General features: G+C 41.4%; 1 protein-coding gene across 6 annotated transcripts in view; it reads left to right on the top strand.

Moving 5' to 3' along the window:
• Positions 1–27,774, top strand: part of ATP7B (ATPase copper transporting beta) — a 107,689-nt gene that overhangs the window by 19,051 nt on the left and 60,864 nt on the right. For 4 of the 6 annotated variants that reach the window (XM_075592001.1, XM_075591999.1, XM_075592002.1 and 1 more), the window contains exon 2: positions 530–661. In XM_075592001.1, the coding sequence (XP_075448116.1) occupies positions 545–661 (117 nt within the window). In that variant the 5' untranslated portion in view covers positions 530–544. Of the gene's footprint in view, positions 1–529; positions 662–1,103; positions 1,223–26,381; positions 26,628–27,774 lie in introns of those variants that run through there. The other 2 variants (XM_075592003.1, XM_075591998.1) reach the window with 2 other exon arrangements.

The raw sequence follows: 27,774 nt of genomic DNA, 5'->3' as shown, positions 1-27,774 counted from the left end.
GTTGTATGGACAATATATTTGTTATGTCTCTCTAAAACAATAAAAATAAATTGAAACAAAAAAAAATGTCTTTACATTTTTTTTAAATTTAAATTCTACAAGTATTTTCTCAAAGTACAGAACTGATTTACTGTATTAAAAAAATACACATGTAGGATATTTTTTGAACGCTCACTTACCAGTTATTAATTCCTTGTATACCCTCCAGTGTCTTGGTTACTGTATCTTCTCTCTCTCTCGTGCATTGATGCACAGGAATGAGTTTGTGTGTAACATCTTTTCTATCGGGGTGACTTTTATAATGAAAGATAATACAATGTTGGCCCCCACAGGCAGTGAAGGAGTTAATGCGGAGGCAGTGATGACGCATTGTTAAATTAAGTATGGAGTTTAACTCCTTCAGTGCTGGAGATGTGCGAAAAGCGGTTCAACATTTGATGGATGGCATCTTCCCATCAGAAGTAATTAATGATGAGGTAACACACCATGTTTCTTCCCTTAATAAGTCGTGCACTTTGGTGTTTTCCAGATCATACTAGTGAAGATGTTACCTACAAGGATGTCTCTGGAGGAGGAAGATGAAAGATTGCTAAGTACAAATGAAGTAGAAGGTCAAAATCTAGTTACTGCAAACCGCTCTCAACATCAGCTTGTGAGTAAGGTAAGTCAGGCTCATATTTAGGCAGTATTGTCGCTTTTTAATGGGGGTTTAACTCAGAGGTGCTCAACTCCAGTCCTCAAGAGCCCCCCCCCCCCCCCCCCCGACCAACAGGTCAGGTTTTTAGGATATCCCTGCTTCAGCACAGGGGGCTCAGTCAATGACTGAGCCACTGATATTGCCCCCCTGTGCTGAAGCAGGGATTTCCTGAAAACCTGACCTGTTGTGGGAAGTTGAGTACCACTGGTCTAACTCACCAGTGGCAGTCTCACTCTTTTAAAGTCCGTCTCATTTAGGGGTGGGCGTGAAAGTAGGCAAACTGATCACATCATTCCCTATGACGCTCTTTGCACTATCCACCAGAAAGAAAGCTGGATTAATAGCTATGACTGTCTGCTCATGACAGTCATGTGCCTTTCAGTCCTTGTACTGTACTGTTGAAAGATTTGTCCATTGAGTTTCTGGACAGTTACTTGAATCTACACTCCTCACCAAAACTGGGTCAGGAAAAACATGCCTGTCTCTTTGTCCAGTAAGAGACATGGTGCATCATCAACTTACAAAGTAAGTTTTTTTTACTTCTTTATGTTTTAATGTCTCTCTCAGAACACATGTGAGCCCTTTTCTAAATCCCTTCGGAAAACACATTTGCATTATAATGATGAAGAGCGTATGAGTAGTTCTGGTATTTGAAGAGGGAGGGTCTAGTTGGATGTCTGTTTTTGACCTGAAGACGGCTAACCCCGGAACGCGATGCTCCTTTCTCCCTCTACTACATCGCTCTGCATAATACAGTCTTTATTTTTGCTAGCAGTTTTGCCAAGCTCCTTATTGTGAGTGCTGCATGTCCCCTTGTTCCTGTATACTTCTAGTGTTTCACAGCTTAAAAAAAAAGTGATTTATTATGTATCTGCTCCAAAACTGACCTGAATGACCAGTAATATGAAACAGAATAGTTCTTTATCACATTTGAGTTTATTCTGTTACTCCTTTAGACGAGATTATTGCATTAGCAGTAAGTAAATGGGTCCGCAACTGTAACTATTGGAGGGAGCCAATGGTGTAAACAATAGACAATCAGAAGTATTTAGCTATACTTCGTATTGCTCTTTATTTCAGAGGTTTTAATGGACACAAACATGATTTCAAGATCTGACCGTGTACATGTCAGGGGGACATAGCCACCCCTTCGTAAATAGAAGTTGTTAAATGGAGTATGGTTTACAAACTATATTGTGGTGTTATATATTGGTCCTATTTTAATTCTCTTCTTTGGTATACCAATATGCAGAAAAAGAACTTCAGATCGCACCATATTTTTAGAGCTAAATAAATATAATAATACTCAAAGCGTATTTGCTGTAATAATTCATTAATTAATATTCAGTTTAGTCTTTGAACCCCAAAGACTAATATTTACTAAAATGTGGTAGCCATGATCACTCGCGCAAATAGATGTTAACAAGCAATAACAAAACCACCACTTTAGCTAATATAAATTGAATTCACTTGTGACCTGGGACCAATCAGTAATCTTATCTATGAATACCCAAATAAATAGCTGCGGACACACCTAACAGCTCATTCCAGCTTGTCTGGAAGGTTTCTCCTGGCAGACAAAACAAAAACAGCGCACAACACAGTGTATTAAAAATTATAATTGCTTAGTTGCAGGGAAGGTAATTATCGCACGTACATATATCTCAACACATCAGGCAGTACATGTTAGGGACATGTTACCACAAAGTGCACACTTCTGGTCATCAGGACTCAAGACATCCACATCAGCTGGCATCCGTCTCAATCGGTTAATGGATCTGCGAGCTCCGGTTTTCACGAAACAGCCGTGGGAGTCCAGATCATCAGTCCCCGTCTTGGTTCCTCGGATGGGATCAGTAAGAGTAAGCGCTGACTTACAGTAATAATGTATTTGTAGGGGAACTCATGGCACAAACACAGCTAACACGCCTTGTAAAGAGTAGCTCCGGGTCTCAAGTGGCAAACACCGACGTCACAAGCTCGCGCCGTCAGGCGACTAACAGCTGATCGAAGCGCCAGGGAGTAAATAAATCCACAGACCCAGGCTATCTGGCAGTGTGCTGGAGGTGTAGTCAGAGCCAAAAATATCAATGGCCTTATCCTACGCGTTTCTAGGTATTACCTACTTCATCACCTGATAAGGCTATTGATACTGATTGAGACGGATGCCAACTGATGTGGATGTCTTGGAGTCCTGATGGTCAGAAGTGTGCACTTTGTGGTAACATGTCCCTAACATGTACTGCCTGATGTGTTGAGATATATGTACGTGCGATAATTACCTTTCCTGCAACTAAGCAATTGTAATTTTTAATACACTGTGAGTTGTGCACTGTTTTTGTTTTCTTTCTATTAGCTTTTGGGATGCTGGGCCATCCTTACGGAATAGTTGCAGACGTGTGTTGTCCCTACAGGAAAGGTTAGATTTGTATCGATTTCTTTGGTTTATTCACTGATGCTTTTTGACACTTTTTATATGTTGATTTGTATATTTGTCACTGTATAGGATATTGATATCTCTGGGTATATCACTAGTTGATTTTATATCAACAATACACATTGTTTAATAATTATACAAAATCTGGTGCACATTTTATTTTTGTTTTATTGTCACTCCTCTGACAGACAGCTGTTTAGTAAATATGGGCCACAATATGCTATCATAGTTGTGGATGAAACCTGTTGTTTTCCCAAAATTTTAGCTGAGGTAAAGAGGGGATCATTTTCTAATTTGTGTATAAAGATTAGAGACAGAACACTTCTTGGAATTAACCAAAAAACAGTCCTTGCTACTAAGGAGGATTCCAAATTGAAATGCACCCTTAATGTAGATTTCTAGATTTAATCATGGTTGAAGTTTTTAAAGGAGGACATTCACCTTGTGAACATGCAGCATTTCGGGGGAACATCAGCATCCATATACCTTGATAAAACCCTAATTTAGTCTATGAAATGAATTAGATCTAGTTTGAGCTTTGTTCTAGCTGCACTGTGGAATGGGATGACTGTTGACCTCTTGCTCATAAACTAAGTAAGTAAACATGCCCGGTGCAGAACAAACATACCAATTTGGCTCAAAAGTATAATTTTACAAGCATAGGCAACGAACTTTTTAACCATTTCATTGTTTTGCAATGATTTGGAAACAAAGTAGTTTTTAAAGATGTTGTTTTTGCATCCAGAGTTGTATGGACTGCGTATGTATGTATGGACTTTATATATGGACTGTATGTATTTGATTGTGATGAAGGGCATTGAGGAAATGACCGTTAACAAAGTCATTAGAATAAGAAAGAGAACATATTGCGGGAAGCTGTTAAATCAGCATTTATTTAGATCAGCCACAGTACTTACAAAGAATAAAGACGACAAATTAACTACGTCCTCTTTTCTGCTGGGATTTGAGCCTCTTTGAAGCAGGATGGCGTGAGGCTGGTACAGTTTATACTTTGTCAGGAATTATTAATATGCTACCCCATACAGTCTTCATATCCGTGTAACATATTTTTTCACTAGAAGTCTAATTAAATGTGTTTAAGGAAGTCCGTTAGTTTGGTAATTCTTTACAAAAAAAATTATTCTCCATTTGTACTTACTGTAGCAATTTTTCTAAAAAGCCGCAATACTAATTTCCCCCTTTCATGTAAACCATATGGCAATCATTTGGTGCTCCTGTTCTAAATCTATCCTGATTGTTTCACTAACATCATGGCTGCCTTTTTAGGCTGCGCTTATAGTGCGACGTCGCTTCAAAACAAATGCATTGCCGCCGTCGCGTGCGCTTATAGTACGCACAACGCGACAGAGCGATGGCTTGGCTTGCGATCGCTGGAAGTCATCTCTCTATTTGATTTTTCCAGTGACCGCAGCCTTCCGTTGCTGTCGCGTCGCGGTCACCGGCACTATAAGCGTAGTCTTAGTTTGTGCTGCAGTCTGTGAAATGCTGCAGCTGTAATGTAACATCATTATTAAAAATGAGCAAATGGGGCGCTGCAGATAATCTGCATATTGATTTTTTTTAATTTTTTTTGTTTTTTTTGTTGTTTTTTTCCCCAACAAAGTTTTTTTTTACTATTTCCCACAAGGCTGATTGGATAGCTGCATTTTATGGCTTTTCATGTAGAAAACACTTACTTGTAAAGAAATGACGTGTATATCCTATTATCAAAATAAAATGAGTATTAAAGAATTTTGTGCACCCAAGAAAAAAAACCTCAAGTAGTTTCCCAAATGATAATAAAAACGTCAAAGTAACATTTTGCTACAAGGCATAGTCATAGGGGACACCAATTACAAAATCTCGTTGTTTGCAGACGATGTCATTCTCACGCTGTCCCACCCTCATACCTCCCTCCCCAACCTGCAAAAGGAACTATCCGACTTCGGGGAGATATCAGGCTATAAAATTAATAGCGACAAGTCTGAAGCCCTGAATCTAAATCTCGTAGACTCGGAGGTCCAATTATTAAAATCAAACTTTAATTACAGATGGTGCCCTTCATAAATTAAATATTTGGAGTTAATGTATCAAAGGATTACCGCTCCCTATATCAATGCAATTACCCCCCCTTATTCGACAAAATCAGAAAAGACTTGGACAAATGGGAGGAATATCAAATTTCCTGGATCGGAAGGATGATCTCAGTTAAGATGAATGTACTCCCAAGGTTACTATACTATTTTCAGACACTTCCGATCAGGGTTCCTGGAACAGAATTGAAGGATCTCCAGAGCAGAATATTCAAATTTATTTGGCACAGGAAAAAACCTAGAGTCGCAAAATCAGTACTAACAGCACCGAGGAGTGGGGGGGGGGGGGGGTATGGGGGTGCCAGACATCGCTCAATACTACCAGGCAGCCCAACTAAAAGCAGTGGTCGAGTGGAACTCGGACCCAGACCAGCTATGCTGGCTAAAGATTGAGTCCCAGTATGCCAGAGCGCCTTCTCTGCAAGCAAGCCTATGGGCCACGGGCAGACTTGAAAAGGGGCCAAGCAAATTTGAACTAGGGACAATGGGCCACACAATGGAGATTTGTCAAAAAGCTAAGAACAAATTCAAACTCTCGAACGCAGCCTCACAACTCATCCCGCTATATAATAACCCAGAATTCCTCCCAGGCTGCGAGACCAAGCAGTTTGAGCAGTATGCAAGGACAGGAATTGAGATAGTCTATGATCTGTTATGTGACAAGAAGCCCTTGAATTTCCAAGAATTGCGGAATAAATTTAAAGCCCCAACCCTAGATACATTTAAATTCCTTCAAATCAGACATTTCTTACAAAAGCTGTCCCCTACATTACAATTCCCTCCCCTAACACAATTTGAAAGCTTGTGTCAGGAAAACACACACCAAAAAGGCCTAATCTCACAAATCTACGGGATACTAGATAGACATGCGAGCCCTGACACACACGATTATATGCACAAATGGGCAGCGGAGTTAAACGTAGACATTGACAGTGAGGACTGGGAGGAGATCTGGGAGGCGGCATCAGGAACCTCAGTGTGCACCAGCATTAAAGAAAATATCTACAAGATAATGTTCCACTGGTACTTAACACCAGTGAGACTGCGGCAAATCTACCCTCTGGCATCTGATTTATGCTGGAGAGGCTGTGGACATAGGGGGGACATGGCTCACATATGGTGGCACTGCCCAAAAATTCAGAAATATTGGCTCTCAATCCAAAACCTAATTAAAATGGTCACTGACCTCACAATCCCTATGGATCCACTGACCTTCATACTGGGCAGGCCAATGGATGAAATTGACCGCCCTGTATGGAAATTAATCTCCTTCATTTTGACAGCAGCACGATGCTCAGTGGCGCTCTCCTGGAAGAAAAACTCCCCACCCAAGATACAAATGGTAAAAAAAAGATTAAATAAGGTAATGCTAATGAAAAAACTGACGGCATTCCTTAGTCACTCAACGGAGCGGTTCTACCACATATGGGAGCCCTGGCTGACCCACTAAAACTTAAGAGATAACAGCCTCCTCTTTAGCCCAGTAACCTGACGAGACGCTCGGATCAAGTAACAGGAGGCGACTCCAGGGGAGGGGAAACCTATCATCCCCCTACCCCTCCCTCACCCCCCTCTTTCCCACTTTTCTCTCTCTTTTTCGGGAGTCTAACCACAGGGACCACTGAAGGACCGGAACGGTCGGCCACCCCCATGGGTGGGTAATCGGAGACCCCTCACACCTCCTCTCCCCCCCCCCTCCCCTCTCTCGTCTTTCTACCCCCACTCTCATAAGGAAAAAGGGAAAAAACAACTGTTATGGTATTATGTTATGCTCATCTGACAATGCCTGTAAAGTGATGTTTCAATACCTAATAAAAACGTTTGGGAAAAAAAAAAAAAGTAACATTTTGCACTAATTTCACAGTACTAAGAGCACTTGTCCATTAACCATAAACTGAATATACAACCACTAAATGTCAACATATTATTTTCCCCAAATGATATGCCACTGAAAAAAAGCTTAACACTTAGTACCTGATACCCTACATCAGGGAAGCGCAATCTTTTTTTCCCTGCGCCCCCCTGACGGCTGTCCCCCTCTCCGTGTCCCCCCCCCCCTCACCTCGGCTCCGGCGTTCTGGGTGTCATGACGTCACGTTGCCATGGCGACACGTCTCCAGAAGCCATCTGAGACAAGGTAAGTGCAGTTTAGTTTACGGAGGGCTTTGCCGCTTCCCCGCCATTTAATTTAAGTGCCTTCGGGAAGCGCGCGGGGCCTCTGTAAACCCCCTGAAGGCAATCTCAGGGGAAGCGCCCCTCAGTTTGCGCACACCTGTCCTACATTATTCATTGGTACATACTTAAAAGTATCTACTGTAAAATTAGTGTAAAACGGTGTCCATATTCACTTTTAAGAATGTACTTGATCTGGTGAATTTTTTATAATTAGTCATACTGTCACCCACATGTACAATATTATTTCCAGTTAATGCAATTTGGCATCTTCCTACTACTTTCGAGAGGAGAACACATCAGAATGTCAAGTCCATTATTCAATGTAACTTTATAAAACTTTACCAACTGGAAATATCCATAACATATTTTTCACATGCTTTTTAAAATATTTGTAATGTAGGTCTTTTTTTTCCCCCTTCAATTTCAGCCCTAGATTATATGACACATTTTTTTTGTCTTTTTATCTTGTTCCATAGTCCTGCGGATTATACGCCGGAAATTACGGTAATAGACGTCTGTTTTTATATTTTAAAAAAAAATGCACACAGTATTATCTAATTCTACAGAAATTATTACAAAAATAAATTTTAAATCCCATGATTTTTCACGTTTTGCTGCTTAAATATATTTCTTTGTAAAGGCAGTGGTCCTAGGGGTAGCGTAACATGCCAGCTGCCAGGGTCTGATGCACTCTTTACAGAGAGCTTGAGTTGGAGCATGCTGGGACCTCCATCTAGGACAGGAAACGGCCACTCAGCAGGTACTCACTGGTATATAGCAGAAGTCTGGCAAACTTTCCCCAAACCAACTAGGTGTTTGATAGATTACTGCTCTCTTGCAAAAGAGATGCAGACTGTGAATTCCAGGCTTAAAGACTGCAGCCCAATGAGACTGTGGCCTGATGGTAGGGGTGGCGTGGCATGGTACAAGTAGGCATTGTACAAGTAAAGGTTCAGCCAACGTACTGCCCCTACTAGTCAAGATGGCGACCCAGCCAAAGGGTTAACTTGCCTTCCAAGTGCTGGAAAATGGCTGCCAGCCCTGATGATATGCAATCTAAGTTAGGTATCTGAGTTTGACCCTATCTCGGTGTCTCATTGTGTGCCCGGGCTAGGAACAATGCCTAGTATCATGCATGTAATGATTCAGAGGGCTAGCCTTTGTGTGGGGCCATATACAGTGCTTCTGGACAATGGTGGGGAAGGGTGAGCCCGCCTACTGGGTGAGTACACACTCCGAAGGCAGAGCATTGTTGTCTCCCCGTCAGCTAGGTCTCTTCCCCTGCGGGAGGTATAGAGCTGATATTGGCTACCAGGCCTGAGTCCCATCCCGTCGATTCAGTTCCAGTTTCCATACATATATTCCTGTGTCTTGTCTATTGTATTGACACATGGTCCGTGATTTCAATTGCTAGTTGCTAGATCGTTCCATAGCTCACCTGCCATGGCACTACCCCTTTATTCGAGATTAACACTTTATATTGAGTACCGGCTTTTATTCATTTATTAATCTTGATGGGTGCCGTTTATACCTTAAGTTATAAGCAGTATGACAGCTTGATTTACCCTAAAGAACTCTACCCCGCATTAGGTGTCGACAATTTCTACACGGTATGTATTACACCATGTTGGTTTATAGCTGAGACCAGGGAGGTCTCCTTTGTAGTTGCCTTACGCAAGTGTCAAGACAATTGCTTTATTAGATAACAGATCATATGGATTTGATTAATTATGTAACACACCCTATCAGCCGCACTTCAGTTACCTTAAGACCGTGTTCTCTAGGTACACAACTGATACCTTTTCAACATTGTGTAGCTCTCACTATTGGTTTTGATTCCAACTTGGTTCTGTGAAGTTGCAGATTGTTCGTATTGATTGGCAGAGCTTCTATTCTGCCCTATCTTTATTGATTTTGCAATCGCTTTAATTTCTCCTATGTGCCCCCTTAGAACTGGATACATCCGGTTACAGGAATTTAAAATATGTTTTTATTGTTCATGGTGTTTATACAATCACAATAATGTTTTACTGCATTTCATTCTTTGCAATGTCACTTGTTGTTTACTCTGGGGGTATTTCAGGTTGTCTGGCAACAAGACAGCTGCAGGGCTGCACTGTTTTTGGGACGCTTAAAATATTGCAATAAATACACCACTGTGATTGCCCTCAAACGTGTATGTATGTGTTTTAAGTTATGGTGGGGGAAAAAGGCAACAAGAAACCTCCACCGTATTATTTTACTTACATACATATACACGTTTGAGGGCAATCACAGTGGTGTATTTATTGCACTTCAGTCTCCTGCTCTTGTTATCTGGAAAAAGCAGTGACATTGATCTGCAAATAAATCTCTGTTTTGCTTGCATTCAAAGTTCTGTGAGTTCCTCAGTTCTTCAACATGATTATTTAACCTTATGTCCAGTAGCATCCAGGCAAGCTATTTTAGCTGGAAGTGCTGTGGATTATGAATTATATTATGGATGCACGTTAGAGCATCCGTAGATCAGGTTTGAATGTATCAGGAGTATGGAACCCTCGGAGGTAACATCTATTTAACTTATTCCTGGCTCTTGCTGTTTTTGGGGTTCCGTGTTACCTCCGAGGGTTCCATACTCCTGATATGTTCAAGGAGGAACAAAAAAGATCAGTGGTACAGCCGCCCCTGAAGTGTTGCAGAACTCACCAGCAAAAAGTAAGTTAAAAACAATTAAACTACATAAAATGATACAAAAAAATCACAAACAAAAAAAGAATCCTCCGCCTGATAAGTTCAAACCTGATCTACGGATGCTCTAACGTGCATCCATAATATAGTTCAGAATCCACAGCACTTCCAGCTAAAATAGCTTGCCTGGATGCTACTGGGCAAAGGTTAAATAATCATGTTGAAGAACTGAGGAACTCACAGAACTTTGAATGCAAGCAAAACAGAGATTTATTTGCAGATCAAAGTCACTGCTTTTTAGATAAAAAGAGCAGGAGACTGAAGTGCAATAGGGATCAGAGAGGACTGATACTGATGGGGGGAAGGGGGTGTAGGTATAAAGTGTCTGCAGATACTTGGGGAGGCATGGGGAACAAAGGGATCACAGAAGCCCGATGCATCTGTGGGGGCGGAGTGAGAGACACCAGAGAAGCCTGATGAAAGGAAGAGAAAGGGATTTACCAGTGCCAAATGTCATGTAATCATGGTAACCAAGGGTATGTAATGTCTAATTGGTTACCATGATTAGTACTATATAGAAGACCTTGCTCCAACACCCCTAATGGTGTTTGCGTGCTGCCCGGGAAGGTGGCTAGTAAAGACTGGAGAGATATATCCACAGACGGATACAGAGGTCCCTGATTATGGCGCACTGCAGACCTTTATTTTATAATGCGGTCAGAGGTAGAAAACAGATGACATAAATAAAATCAATTTTATTAGCATAGTAGGTATAGTTTAAAAATAGACATATAACCAAGTGAGGGTATATGTCTATATGTTGAAGTTTATCAGTTATTTCATTCACGCCCTATTGGAATGTATGCAGTGTTTGATTTATAGCGATAAGTCACCAGTGTAGAGGATGGTACAGTCCTGTATTCTGAGCTGCCTCTCTCACATAAGTATGTGTAGGATCTAATGTTTTACTAGGGATTTAATGTCCTATATCTGGCTGCACGTATTTGATGTTAGCAAGTCCTGGTGAAGAAATATAAGCAGACAGGTGAGGATGTTGATCCTGAAAGTACGCCGACTCTCTCTGATCTCGTGAGGTAGGTAAATAGTTAATATTAGCTGCTTCTAGTTAGGAGATACAGACGGATGGGTAGGGATATGGGTCCTGAATGCGTAGTGGCTCTCTCTATTCTAGTTTAATAATGGGAGAGTGTTATAGGTCATCATAGTGTCCCTGATGCGTGTATCCTCTATTGGTTTCACTGCGCATGCGTCACTCTCCTTTAGTGGATATCGTATTGTTGTAACCAGGGAGAGGGACAGGAAACCCACAGGGTAAATATATCTGGATCGCTTAATAAATAAAACATACAGAACACCTACAAGCTCATATTGAACACCCAAAATACCCACAACATATATATAAGCATATAAGTTTCACAGAGGAGTGCTACTGAGCATGGCGATATATATATTTAAAACCAAAGACATAACATAAAACGCAGACAAAGCTCAGTGCAGATCCAGAAAAACTTATATACGGTACAGTGCCTAAATATACATGTATAAATAACTAATAAATAAAATGGTCTTTTAGTTTAACATTTTGGCCACATTGTTGTAAGCCCTTGAGCTAACTGCACGGCAGACCACGTTTCAAGGGTCCCTACACTAATATAGATTCTATTCTATATTAGTGTAGGGACCCTTGAAACGTGGTCTGCCGTACAGTTGGCTCAAGGCCTTACAACAACGTATATAAGTTTTTCTGGATGTGCACTGAGCTTTGTCTGTGTTTTATGTTATGTCTTTGGTTTTAAATATTCGCTTAATAAATAGATAGATAAATTGTTGTCGCTGTGTTGGTGTGGGACTAGGAGTCATAAATTTATTTTGTTTATCTAGCAGTTCCGTTAGCATGTCCCACTGCCCATGCGTGGTGCTCAGTATAAATCTCCCGTCTTTATTTTTATTATTATTGTCAGACAGAGGGGAGGAAGTTTAAAGGGATCGAATTGTCCATATATAATACTTTCTTCCGTGGTTTTTATAGTATAGATATATGACTTGATGTAAAGACCTCAAGGTGATTTACCTCCAGCTTAGGGGGTATTTCCCTGTACTGATCTCCGTAGTCTTACTGCGCATGCGTCGCTTTTCTTTTTTAGGTATCGTAATGTTCTGACCAAGGAATGAGGCAGGGAAAACCACCAGGGTAAGTATATATGGATCACTAAACAGATAGATAGATTGTTTCCACTTGGTTAGTGTAAAGCTGCGGGTCACAGATTCACTAGTTTAAGTATTAGCTCCGTTAGCATGTCCCCCCGCGCATGCTTAGCGCTCGGTAAAGATCCCCCGTTTTAATACTGTCTGACACACAGATGTAGAGCTGTTCAACTTGGTGTATAGATTGGAGGTGGTGTACCTCCAGCCTTCAGCTTAGGGGGTACTGCCCTGTGCTGGTCACCTAAACTGTTTGAATAGAGCGTTCTCCCATATACTCCTATGTTGCCGGACTACTTTCTGCGCAACTCTGTGTATACTTTATGAGCACAATGGTGCCATCGTTACAGATATAGAACCTTCTAACTGAGATAAACTTGCCAACAGTCTGTTATATATTTTGAAGTTTATCTCAGTTAGAAGGTTCTATATCTGTAACGATGGCACCATTGTGCTCATAAAGTATACACAGAGTTGCGCAGAAAGTAGTCCGGCAACATAGGAGTATATGGGAGAACGCTCTATTCAAACAGTTTAGGTGACCAGCACAGGGCAGTACCCCCTAAGCTGGATGGTACACCACCTCCAATCTATACACCAAGTTGAACAGCTCTACATCTGTGTGTCAGACAGTATTAAAACGGGGGATCTTTACCGAGCGCTAAGCATGCGCGGGGGGACATGCTAACGGAGCTAATACTTAAACTAAGTGAATCTGTGACCCGCAGCTTTACACTAACCAAGTGGAAACAATCTATATGTTTAGTGATCCATATATACTTACCCCGGTGGTTTTCCCTGCCTCATTCCTAAAAATCACCTCCAGGTCTTTACATCAAGTCATATATCTATACTATAAAAACCACGGAAGAAAGTATTATATATGGACAATTCGATCCCTTTAAACTTCCTCCCCTCTGTCTGACAATAATAATAAAAATAAAGACGGGAGATTTATACTGAGCACCACGCATGGGCAGTGGGACATGCTAACGGAACTGCTAGATAAACAAAATAAATTTATGACTCCTAGTCCCACACCAACATAGCGACAACAATTTATCTATATATTTATTAAGCGATCCAGATATATTTACCCTGTGGGTTTCCTGTCCCTCTCCCTGGTTACAACAATACGATATCCACTAAAGGAGAGTGACGCATGCGCAGTGAAACCAATAGAGGATACACGCATCAGGGACACTATGATGACCTATAACACTCTCCCATTATTAAACTAGAATAGAGAGAGTCACTACGCATTCAGGACCCATATCCCTACCCATCCGTCTGTATCTCCTAACTAGAAGCAGCTAATATTAACTATTTACCTACCTCACGAGATCAGAGAGAGTCGGCGTACTCTCAGGATCAACATCCTCACCTGTCCGCTTATATTTCTTCACCAGGACTTGCTAACATCAAATACGTGCAGCCAGATATAGGACATTAAATCCCTAGTAAAACATTAGATCCTACACATACTTATGTGAGAGAGGCAGCTCAGAATACAGGACTGTACCATCCTCTACACTGGTCACTTATCGCTATAAATCAAACACTGCATACATTCCAATAGGGCGTGAATGAAATACCTGATAAACTTCAACATATAGACATATACCCTCACTTGGTTATATGTCTATTTTTAAACTATACCTACTATGCTAATAAAATTGATTTTATTTATGTCATCTGTTTTCTACCTCTGACCGCATTATAAAATAAAGGTCTGCAGTGCGCCATAATCAGGGACCTCTGTATCCGTCTGTGGATATATCTCTCCAGTCTTTACTAGCCACCTTCCCGGGCAGCACGCAAACACCATTAGGGGTGTTGGAGCAAGGTCTTCTATATAGTACTATTCATGGTAACCAATTAGACATTACATACCCTTGATAAATAGCCACTTCATCTTACCGGTGGTATGGCAAATTTCTTTGGGAATTAACCCTTATCAGCCCAACCTCAGCATCTGCCTACAGCAGGATACACCAACCCATCGTCGTGGGATTGTTATACATAAGTATCACATGACAAACATAACCCTGATGTGTATGTATTCATAGCACAGAGCCTACCATTTGCACCCCCCTACAATACTAAGTTTTTAAAGAATACGATACACACAGTTTATTTTTTGATGACAAATTTATTTCGTATGTGTACCATTATTTTAATCATGGCATAAATAAATGTTAAGTTTTAACAGCCTAGGCGTGCACCATAAATGTGCTTCTTGCTGGAGAAAGGCTTTTCAACATAAAACCTCTCTCTATTTTGAAAATACATTTCAAACCAGCACATAGGTAGCACCTGGTATCTACCTTGATACTTTAGGCAAAATCAGACTCTCATATACTTATTACTTATACATATCAGTGAGCGATATATCCTACATTGGTGTTGCGTTTCATGAAACATATATTAATATTTCAAAACAGTTATTGCTTTTGCAGGTGGCTGGCATAATAAGGAAAGAACAGGTTACACAGCACAACAGTCTGCTTTATGTACAAACCTTTCGCTGTCATGAGAATTCACATAAAAGCGTTAAGATTGTATATTGTGCTCATCACTAAATCATTACTTCTATCATTATAAACCCACGAGGCAAAATGTGCTGAAAATTCCAACATAGGACCCCTTGGCATCACCAGTAAACTGGTGCCAGCACATACGTAGCTCTTTATTTACTGGCATGTTTTTAAAAATTCTGTCAAAAGTTGTAAAATGTTGCTGTAATTGATGAAAAGTTAGCATTTTCTCACACTCCCAAGCGGGTGTGAACTTTCACAAACATGCAAAATAAAGGAAGAAAATGTGCCCATCACTATTTGGGAGAAACCACTGCATATGACCCCTATTAAAACTAGATATAGCACCTTCAGTGTCTTTCTATTCTTCACTTAGACCTCTTTTATTAACAGTAATACATCAGGTCTAAGGTGGTAGAAACCTACCGGTCACCTATAGCTGACATGGATAAGATTCCTGACATCACACCCCCTAACACAATGACCATGCACCATAGTGCTACCTGTGCTTTCAAATAGTGAAGGGGAGGAATACCGATGCGTGACGCAAGTAATGTGTGAGGAGTCCATGTAAGATCCAGCACCCTCGATTGAAGAGAACATTGATTGCATTAGTTGGTAATAATGTAAGAGTATTTGTATGTGTTTGTGTGTGTGATTTTTGTTTTTGATGAAGTTTCATTGGCTCGTCGTTTTAAAGGCAGACTACACCCAAACATTCATCTGTCTTTATTATTTTATTTTTTTTGTTAAGTTTTCTTTTATTATTTTTCTAAAAAAGCATATTGAAGTTATGGGCATTTAAAAAAAATAAAATGTATTATACACTAAGTTCCCGGTTAGTTTCACGAACGTTTCACTTTTTTTTTTTTAACTTTCCCCTCTCCATGGATGCCAGGAATATACAATGTGATTAAATTATCTATCAGATGTTGCTAACATTAGGGATACTGTACATTGCTTAAAAAAATAATAATCATCTCAAATTAAAACTTTATATTAAAGTTACACCCACCCAGTCAATGCATAAATGACATTGTTAGTAGTGACCACTGGATAGCAGAGAGATGCAGGACACTGAGCATGATAACACGCAATGGAAAATCATACGGTTCATTACTTGATATGATTTAGCTTTATTATTTAATTGATCATCAGCCCTTTGTTGATATATTAAATACACAATTATTGCATTGCATAAAAACATTTCAGATTATAGTTGTTTTTTTATTGGGCTGTGTCCTGTAGAAGTTACACTGACTAAATGTACAAAGTACAACTAACCATTAAAAAGATGAACGATATGGACAAGTCCTTAGAATATGTTCACATGGTTTTGGAGCTGTATGTAGTCGGCAACGGTCAATGTACTCACTGAGTATATCAGGTATTATTGTGCACAATATCGATTGTTAACTCAAAGGGCCATAATATTTTTCAAGTGAACCTTAGGTTAAGATATGTGGACCAACTAGCATCAGTTGTACTTTTATAGTTACATAGTTCATAGTAGATGAGGTTGAAAAAAGAAATGCGTCCATGTTCAACCTATGCTACACTTCGACTACTGATACTTTATCCTCTATTTGTACTTGCAGAATATTGATCCAGAGGAAGGCAAACAAAAAAAATTAAATATCATCTGATGATATTTCATAAGGGAAAAAAATAAATTCCTTCCTGACTCAAATATTGGCGATTAGATTTCTCCCTGGATCAACCTCCTTCCCATGTTTACTTATTTGGTATATCCCTGTATACCGTTCCTTTCTAACAAGATGTCCAACCTTTTTTTTGAAGATATCTATTGTATCTGTCATCAGAGTCTCCATGGGTAACGAATTTCACTTTTTAACTGCCCTTTCTGTAAAGAACCCTTTACTTTTGTTGCAGGTGAAATCTCTTTTCCTCCAACCTTAAGGTATAACCCGTGTTGTGTGTACTGTCCTTTGGATGAATAGTTCTTTTGAAAGCTCTTTGTATGGTCCCCAAATATTTTTGTATATAGTTATCATATCCCCTCTTAGATATCATCTTTTTTTAAGGTAAACAAATATAATTTAGCTAGCCTCTCCTCATAACTCAGATTTGTCATCCCCTTTATTAATTTGGTGGCACTTCTCTACACTTTTTCTAGTTCCATAATGTATTTTCTATTAAGTGGTACCCAAAACTTAACTCGATATTCAAGCTGTGGTCTTACTAATATAATGAGGCATAATTATGTTTACTTGCCTTCCATCCATTGCCCAGTTAATGCAAGAAAAGATCTTGTTTGCCTTTGCAGCTACTGCATGACATTGGGTACTATTGCTAAGTAGTCTTCAAGCACTCCTACTTCCTTCTCCATCAAAGATTTCCCTAATTTATCCCCATTTAAATTGTAAGTTTCCTGTTTATTATCGTTTCTCAAATGCATAACCATACATTTATCTGTATTAAACCTCATCTGCCATTTACCTGCCCAAGTTTCCAGTCTCGCCAAGTCCTTCTGGAGAGAAATCCCAACCTGCCCTCATTCTACTACCTTACACAATTTGGTGTCATCAGCAAAGATGGAGACTTTGCTCTCTATGCCAACCTCGAAGTAATTAATAAACCAGTTGAAAAGCAGGAGTCCCAGTACCGATCCCTGAGGTACTCCACTCACAATTTTAGCCCAATCTGAAAAAGTTCCATTTATGACAACTCTCTATTGTCTATCCTTCAACCAGTTTTCAATTCGGTGCAAATATTTTTACTGAGTTATTTTGTACACCAACCTATTGTGTGGAACCGTATCAAAAGCCTTTGCAAAATCTAAGGGGACCACATCAACTCCATTACCATGGTCTGAATTCCTACTTTCTTCCTCAAAGAAACTAATACGGTTAGTTTGGCACTACCAATCTTTCATAAATCCATGTTGACTATAACTAATCATTTTGTTATCCATTTAGGTTTTCCTGACTATTATCCCGTACTAAACCTTCAAGTACTGTAGTTTCCCCACTATTGAAGTCAAGCTCACAGGTCTGTAATTCCTCGGTTCTGATCTAGTTCCCTTTTTAAATATAGGCAACACGTCTGGCATAAAGCAATCTTGTTATACAGAGCCTGTGGAAATTGAGTCCTTGAATATTAAATGTAATGGTTTGGCTGTTATTGACCTTAGCCCTTTAAGAACTCTGGAATCTAGCCATTGGGGCTAAGTCCCTTTATTACTTACATTTTTTCAAGCTGCCTATTAGCTTCTTTCTCAGTTAACCAATTGATCATTAATATAGAGGTTGTGACTTCCTCCTGTGGCACCATTGTTGCAGTTGATTCTTCCCTGGTATATACAGAGGCAAAGGAGGTCGGATTAGAACCAATTTGTGGCCGGTACTAGGAAGAAACAGAATGCAATCTGCTCTCCAGCTCATGAGAAACAGACAGACTCCTGATATCCGCATAATGTAGCGTCACAGCTCTGTGTCCTACTCAGGAGCGTTCAGTCCACCTATGATTCAATTAGTCCTGCTACTGAATGTGGTAAACTGAATACCTGGCCTGGAGGGAAATCCTGGAACAGTTGGCTTGTCTGATTTGCAGCCATGTCTGCAGATACGTAGTTTTGGTAACAACATGTTCTACTCCATGGTTACACACACATACTGTACCAGAGCTTCTTGAAATCACAGTGCTGGCAGAATTGACTTTATAAGTGTTGGATATGACATCAGTGAGGTGTAGAAACATTTGTAAATTTGATGCCTTGAGCCATTCATTGATTTAATTTAGTTGAACATAGTGCACTGAAGCCAGGACTGAAACGGTATCTTCTTTCCCATTTTTGAAAAGCCGCTACACAAACTTGTCAGTCAATTCAACTGTGAAAATGTTTAACTACGCGTCTTAGTTTTTCTAACTCTGAGACTTATCCTGAAGTATATTTTTTTACATGATAGTCTGCTTTTAGTGATGCTTCTAAAGCCGTATGGAAAGGTTACAAATGTGTTCATGAAGCACTTGTTGGAGCTCGAGCTGTAACCATTAATGATTTAAGGGTTTGTCTTGATGTTGGAGCTCTAACAACTAATGTGTTTGAAGCATTTAAAGTCCAGTTCTGCAAGCCTACAGTTTGTGCGGGGCAACATAATGGAACTACTAGCTGCACTGAGCACCACTAAAAAGACAATACATTCTCTTGATGGCGTAGTCAGCCTCCGATAATGGTGATTTGACAATGTCAAAAAAGTTCATTTGAAATTTATGAAGAACAAGGTCACAACAAAATAATACTCCGCTAATGCGACATCTGATGCCTTTTGTGACAACAGTGATGATTAAAGCTTTGGTGGATAAATGGAAAAAAAAAACTAATTGCGTCACAGAGGAAGTGACACAATGTTATGTAGCCATGTGTAAAAATGGTGTACATATCTTTCTCATGCTGGCAGTAATCCTGGTAAGTAGGCAGGGTTGCCAGTAACAATCATGGAGGTTTGCCCTTAAACCCTGGTGAAGTGTCATATGTAACAAAGGAAGTGACAACATGCTTTGTGTCCACTGTTAGTGACACAGAGGTGGATCTTTTCTGGAGTCTATATAAGACACAGCACTGCCTAAAGTTAGTGTGTTCTAAGGAGAGTTCAAGGTGTTCAGTCTGAGCAGTTCAAGTCTGTCTGTCAGTGTCAGGGTTCTGCTCGCCACAAACCAGGACCGGACCGCGAGGCTGAGGTGGGGTTGTAAAAGCACCGACCTGAGACCGCGCAGGCTGATCCGGATTGCGCAGTTCGTAGTCATATGTCGCAGGATCAGGATTGGAGAAGACAGCGTCGTCGTTGTAGAAGCCAGGGTCAGGACAGGAGACATCAGGATAAACATTGTTCAGGCAAGAGTTCGGCAACAGGTAGTCAAGAGAGCCCCGCTTCAGCTTAGGAGCGCGGGGTTGACCTCTGCGCGAGCGACGACCATGGCCCATGGTACTGGTCACAGGAGATGGTAGGCAGACCAGAGTAGCACACCGCTTTGCTGCACGGGTGCACCAGTGCTACAGCGCAAGAGTCCTGAGCGGGCTAGGGAATCCTCTGTCTCAGCGCAGGAACCAGGACACGGCCTCTCTAGATTAGGGAAAGAGTAGGCCCCAGGAACCAGGAAGCTGAAGATACACAGGGAAACCTCCGCTTCAGTGCAGGAATCCAGGAGACTGAAGAACGCAGGGACGAAACATCCGCTTCAGTGCAGGAATACAGGAGGCTGAGGGACGCAGGGACGAAAACCTCTGCTTCAGCACAGGAGAACAGGAGTGGACCGCTGCGTGAATATAGCAGCCGGTCACAGGAAACAAGGAGCTGAAGTGAACAAGAAGAGTACTCAGCTACAACACAGGAGACTGGAGCAGACCGCTGCGTGAATATAGCAGCCGGCCTTAGGAAACCTGGAGCTGCAGACAACAAGGAGAATACTCCGCTTCAGCATGAGAGACAGGAACAAGCGAGGGCTTGTGGCAGAACAGATAGTGACATCCAGGAAGGACTATGCTCGGCAGGGAGCATTATGGGAAGACAATACTTAAAGGCCAGCGGGCCAATCCCCGGAGGGGGGTGTGAAGGTACTGCTCCAATGAATGAATGCAAGTCTAGGTTGCAGTGATAGGCTGCACAGCTGCAGTAGATACCAGAGGGAGTGTGTATTGCTTTGGTGAGTGAATCCAGGCTGCAGCAAACATCAGGAGAGGTGCTCCAGGACTGCACCGGTCTGCAAGGTAAGGCAACCAGTAAACTGCGGAGCGGATTCCTTACAGTCAGAGTGCAAGCTGATTACACACTGTGTCCAGGGACCTGGCACAGCTGGTGGTCCTCCCTTAGGGGAGAGGTGGAGAGCAACTCAATTAAGAGAGGAGGAACCTTCTAAATGGAGTACCCCACGGAAATGCTGGGCTAAGTACATCCAATATGATGTGCAGTCTGCCAGAGAAGATGACATTAAAGATGCCTTGGTTCAAAAGATCCCTTCTGTGTGAGTGTGGAGTTATTCAGCAGAAGGATGCACCAAGGAGTAGTTCTCCATCAGATACTTCCCCCTGCTGCCATAGGGATCCTGATGGGGTGGAGGCGCTGTACCGAATGTGAGTAGGACTCAGAACACTACCTCAGATGCCTGTCATGGTGATATTCCCCTATACCAACCACCGGGAGACTCAGGAGTCCTGTTACCAGCAGGTGCACCACATCACACAGACATGTAATAGGGGCCGATTAGACCACAGGGACCAATATGAGATTGGATGGGGGCCCTAGAACCGTTACAAAACATGTTAATTCATTAATATATACAGGGGTCCCCAGCAAACAATAAAGGAATAAAGACAAAATCTGTCAACAAGAGGATCAATGTATTGAATGTAATAGCAGCTACAAAATCATCCCTGGCATAGGGTCTGGAGATTACATCTTGTGGAGAAAAACAGTACAGAGGGAGAGGAGGGGAACAAGGGGAACAAGGGGGTGAAACACAAAACAACAAAAGGAAGGTGAACAACGTACAATACACGTAAAGTTTAAGGCGATAAAAATGTAGGGGGGGGACCTTTCGGATCCAAATGCCCCTTAATCATGCCCGTTCCCACAGACTGAAAACAGCCTATGGTACTTCCCTAGTTTACATACCTTCAACTTACCTCTCACCAAATGAATAAGAATGAATAATGAGCTGATAAACCAAAATAGTTGGTCTGTCTATTATCAATAAGTCTATCCTATAGGTATATGAGTTTTTGTTTTTTTACTTCCATTTTTAATGGTACCGATAATTAATAAAGAGGGATTTTAATTTATGGGAGTGTTTTTCTGCCCCACTACAAAACAAACCCATCTAAGTAAGGATGCACAGCTAACATACTAAATACTTTGTTTGGTGCTCAGTCCCTGCTGAAGCTGCAACTGCACAAGATGAGTAGAGAGTAGCACACCAGTCTTAAATAATGAATACAAATCAGACGTGTATTTGCTATGGCATAGCCAATAAGGTTCTGATTGTATTCACTATTAAAGACTAGCGTGTGTGCCTTTCTAAAGCACTAGAGGCAGAGCAGACTGCGCTCATGTTTTCTGTCGCAAGTAACCATGGCTATTGTGAATATTTTTTTTAGAACTATTCCCTGATTGCTACAACTTACAAATCACAGGAGGCTTCCGCTCACTGTTAGACATAATCCCCTGAAGAAAGGCGTATGCACTGTATAGCATGTGATTATTTTATTGTCAGGCTGGAATGAGTTACTCATTCAAGAATTAATTTGAAAAGCATTTTAACATTGCTTACGTTATGTGACAAATAGTGAGAAGGTTGAAAAGGTGTTAAATGGCGGAACAATTTATCTGTATTGCAATATTTATCGCTCAGTTGGATTGTACCTTAAATATAGATTTCTCATAGAAAGTTGTAGATTTTATGTACTTGACTCAACATTCAAGTTACCTTGACATTTTGGTGATTATTTTGTTTTTAGTAGTAGTTCTAGTTTTAGCAGCTTTATTGAAATGACCGTGTACAGGACTTTCAGAACCCCATGGGTTTCTTTTTCAAGTGTACTGTGTTCATTTCAGTGCAAGCTATTCATGGAAAATGTCTGTATTCTGTTAGAGTGTAGGCAGCAAACAAATATTCAATTACATTTTCTCAAATACATTTTGGACATGAAAACACTGCAAGCTTGCCAAATGTTATCTGCGTCCAAGGCACGTCACAAATGTTAGAACCTTCCGTGGCAGTGGATAGATATGATTGCAATCCAGTAAGGGGTTACTTTCAATCAGTTAATATTATCTTGCGGAGGAGAAAGGTGAGTTGGCGACAGTAGCCATGTGTATTAACCCTGGTTACATATCCAAGTCACGTGCTCACAAGTTTGCTGTTTTTGACAGATGGTATATGGGGACGGATTGAGGGGAGATATTGTTTATTTGAGGGACCTTTTTGAAGGTGAAAAGTGGGCCAGCTAGAGAGCTGTGTATTAACCCCTCAGGCTGTGTTAACGTTCCGGCACCACTCAGCTGATGGGGGGGAGGCAGCCGGCGAACGAACCGCTCAGCTGATAGTCGCGGGCGGGGGGAGGGATGGGAGAGGCAGCCGGCAAAGTGCCGCAACAGTCAGCTACTTGTCTCGGGGGGAGGGGAGGCAGCCGGCAAAGTGCCGCACCGGTCAGCTGCTAGTCGCGGGGGGAGGTGTGGGAGGGATGGGAGAGGCAGCCGGCGAGGTGCCGCATCGGTCAGCTTCTAGTCGCGGGCCGGGGGGGGGGGCAATGGGAGAGGCAGCCGGTGAAGTGCCGCATCGGTCAGCTGCTAGTCGGGGAGGGGGGCAATGGGAGAGGCACCCGTCACTTCAACCACTTCTGAAATCATCTCTCCTTCTGGGTGGGGTGGTGGGGGAGGCGTCTCTTCAAGGCAGCAAGCGGAAGGGGGTGGGGGGAGGGGACGCTCGTGACACCGGACACTGCAGAAATCCTCTCGGCGTTGCAGGGGGTTTGGGGGATGTGAGTTGCAGAGGGGAACGAGCGGGCAGGGGGCCCATGGTTCAAACAGCCGACCACCGCACTGCCCATAGCAGCTTTTGGTAAAATGCGGGAAGATGCTGTGGCTTCTTCTGCAGCGCCCCCTGGCTGGGTTTTTTTAGTACATCGATTGTAAGACGCAGTCCGTATTTCAGCCATGTGAAAATGGGAAAAAAAGTGCGTCTTGCAATCGAGGAAATACGGTAGTCACAAACACCAACCGCTTCATCCAAAGATAACATAAATGTTCTCAGTAACCGTAACATCAAACAACTACCATCCAACACATTACTAGTTACCATGGATGTAGAATCCCTGTACAGTAACATCCCCCACAAGGATGGCACTAAGGCAGGCTTGCAATTCCTTGCAACATGTCCCCGGGCTCAGAAATACAGCACTGAAGTAATTACCAAACTGATAGAATACATCCTCACACACAACTACTTCGGCTTCAACAAGGAAATGTACCTACAACTAATAGGGACTGCAATTGACACCAGGATAGCACCGCAATATACCAATCTTGATCAGAGATTCGTAGCCACATTGATGATCTGTTTGTAATATGGACAAAGAAAATCTAAAACAATTGTAGGAGTCCTTAAATTCATTCCACCCATCAATGAAGCGCAAAATAGATTATTCTACAAAACTAGTGAACTTTCTAGATACCACAGTAACACGGAAGAATGGCAAACTACACACATCTGTATACAAGAAACCCACAGACAGATGTAGCTACCTCCATAACTCCAGCTTCCATCCCACGCATACAAAACGAGCCATCATACACAGCCAGGCTATAAGCTATCACTGTATATACTCTGACACTAAAGACAGAAACAGACACCTCACAACCCTGACTGAATCGTTCAGACAGAAGGGATACAAGCCAAAGACTGTTGCCACAACAATCACAACTGCACTTAAAGCCCCATGAGAACACTTGCTCCAATAAAAGAAGAAAAATATAACCACACGCATACCCCTAGTGACCACATACAACCCTGCGATAGAGAGAATGCGAAAAATAATCGGAGATCTGCAACCGATGCTGACAGGAGGAAACATATTAATAGACATCTTCTCCAAACCTCCCATCCATGCATTCCGGCAGCAGCCAAACCTCAGACAGAAGTTAGTCAATATCATAACGAACGGAAGGACGCTGTTCATGGCACAAGCCCATGCAACAACACATGCTGCAAACTTTATTTTTGAAGTGAAACGTCTTTGCTGGCACCTACCAAATGAACATTTCCCTTGGAGTAAATTGCCTTCATGGTGACGGAAGTGCAGCCGCAGAAGTGATGTCACTGCTGGCAGAAGAGGCCGCCAGTGTTGCCAGCTCGGTGTGTATGCGGAGCCGTTGCCAAATGCTCCGGCCAGGCACGCCTGCGCAGTAGGTGCTGCGTCCGGCAGAAGGCACCAGCAGCAGGACACGGAGAAACCCCCCACCCACCACACACAGACGCACACTGACTGACACACTAACTCAGACACACACACAACACGCTTTCTAAGTCAAACTTCTTTGCGTTTTGGCACTGAAATTATGTTTTGATTTCTGCACACACACTTTTTTTTTACATCTGTGTTCAGCTCATGGAATTTTTATAAATCAGTATTGCTAACCTGAGGAGAAGAGGAGAACTCTCGAAAGCTTGTCTTATAATATCAATAGTCCTAATAAAAAAAGGTATCTGTTACTAAAGTACTCATTTACTCTAACTTAGAGAGAGAGCGTTGCCAGAGTTATGAAACGACGCCTTCTCTTCGTACAGTATCTCTTAAAACCTAATGGTTATCACAAGTGACAAGGATGTAAAGGGACTTGCCACGGTCACAAACATTAAGAATTAACTAGTTCCCATCAACAGATGATGGCACAACATATTACAAAAACCGTAACACGCCACTCTCTCTACAAAAGATAAATATTTGTCTTCGTCATATACAAAATATAAAATCAGGCAGGCAGAAAAACGTATGGAAATAACAGTGGGCAATAACTTGGACTAAGGTTTAATTTATGGAGACCTATTCTCTTTATATTGAATCTATGCCTCCTGGAATTGTATGGGACACAAAGCAGGTATCCGTTGTTAGAATATCACGAGACGCTCGCTGGTTTCTGGCTTTATTCTTCATTACAACACTTTTTTTCTTGGTGCAATTTGTTTTATTTTCTTATTTATTTTCCTTCAAGTTAATAGTGGTCAAACGGGCACCCCGAGGGCCAAGAATATCTTGTTGACCGCATGAAAATATGAGAAATTAGACCGCTAAGTAAAACATATTAAGTGGAATCAGATTGCTAGTTGTATTGCTTGTCGGACATCTGGGGTCTATACTCCTGGCAAAATAATAATAAATGTTTCTTTGCAATGTAAAGATTTTCCAGCTATAGTTGAAATGAGATAAAGCAATACTCTCTGTGGCTTGCTTTTTTTCTCTTGTGATCCAAAAGGGTGCAGAAATAATGACAGATTCAGTTATACGCTATGAGTCTCCATAGTTCAGATGTGATAATAAAAAGCACTATTGCTTTCTTAAATTGTGATTCAAAACATACCTGTTGTAGACATTGGATTAATGGTGGCATATGTGATAAACTTAGGCTCTTAACTATATGATAGGAGGTGTGCAGGGGTTAGGATTCTGCACATGGACACAGTGGGATGTGCTGCCGGGTGCTTACAGTAGTGCTGTCATTTGATATGCATGTGAAGGACAGCCCTCCTCTGATCGAGCTGTAGGGCGGTGTGCAAAGCCAAGCAGGGCTGAATCCAAATTAGCGAGTGATGGAGATGCTAATTAGTAGGAAGAGTTTCAATATTGTTCAAGTGCGTACAGCTGAGTGCAACCAGCTCCAGTCTGTAAAGCTGGAAGATTCTGATCATAACTTTGCTCCGCTCGTGCGCATGACATCGGCATTCAACAGAATTAAGAATACTTTTAAATGCAATAACAAGTTGTCTATTTTAAACTTGTATTTGCTTGACATTTGTTCTTTGCTATATATTTGTTCGGATTTTATTTTGTAATAATGGTAGTTGCTAAGGACAATTTAGAGACACCGGTAGACAGAAAAAACGTTCCAACTAACTCGGATACTAAAAAAAATATGGATCTGGTGTCTTATCGAAAGTTGCCTAGTGAAGCCCCCGCACCACTGTATGGGGTTCAGAACTCCAAGCTTCCCCCGGACACGTCTGATAAAGAAGGGGGCACGGAGATGGGTATCGTGGCTGGAGATAAAGGAGGCGCCGCAGAGCAGGTCAGTGAATTAGTTTGTGTGTGTTGGGGAGAAAGGAAGCTTCAGTGACCAAAGTGGGATTGTGCCAAGCGTTACAGGACACCACTACTTTCCTTTTATTTCTAAACCTACAGGTACACTGTTTGATAGAACATGCTGTCTTTGTTTAAAACGTATCCCTCATTTTATTAATGGCATCATTTATGTTTACGCTTGTGTCTGCTTTCATGCCACAACTTGATTTAATGCACTTTCGCAAATGCATTCAATGCTTTAATATTCTTTATAATTATGGTATCCGAAGAATAAATGAAGCTTTACAGCCAGAGAGGCTCCATCTGTGCGGTGTTCACAAGAAGCCGTGTCTGGAATGTTATTAACCCTTCTGTTTCCAGGGCAGCAACAGTGTTGACATAGAAGAGCTTGTTTATGTCCTAGAGAGTGCAGATGTTCTGGTTTATTTAATTACATCACTCCTATTGTAATCACAGTAATTTGACATCTTTTGTTCACAAATATTCAAAAAGCGAGAAACGGTCAAAATATCTCATTTATTGGGAATCCATAAATTCAGTAAAATGATGATGATGAATTTTGTATTATTTAAAGTACACAATTTAAAGTAAAATCCATATATGGTGTGCCTATGAATTTAGTACAAACACCGTATTAAATGTACACAAGTGTTTCACTGCACAATATGGGAAAAGAGAAAGCTTACATTACAAATTGCATCAAACACCACAAAGCATTGTGTTTGACATCTTTTGGCAACTAAGGTGCCAAGAGACTCTTGAAATTAGGCACATTACAACTGTTTTAGCTATCCGAAGCTACAGTATACCCAAGACCACCTTGATTTTTCTAGATTCTCATGTTTTGCTTGCTACTTATTGCTTCACCCCACCTGTACCTGCATCAGGTTTGTGCAGCTGGCTAAAGATGAACAATTCACTGCATTGTTATATGTCTCTAGCTGGAAGTAATATGTCAAGATATGTATAAAACCTCAATGGTTCTGTCTTGGGTCCCAGTATTGGTTGTATCAGTATTTAATTGATGTACATAACTGCTATGTCAATGTAACAGAAGACTTTGCTCTAAATTATTCCCACCGGTTTCTGGGGGAGTTTCACCAAAGCCTGTTACAGGATAATGCCCTTTGGCA

Source organism: Ascaphus truei, chromosome 3 (genome assembly GCF_040206685.1).
Source record: "Ascaphus truei isolate aAscTru1 chromosome 3, aAscTru1.hap1, whole genome shotgun sequence".
Taxonomy (NCBI): Eukaryota; Metazoa; Chordata; class Amphibia; order Anura; family Ascaphidae; genus Ascaphus; species Ascaphus truei.
Note: the sequence above shows the minus strand (reverse complement) of the source record. Positions and strands in the feature narration are given on the sequence as shown.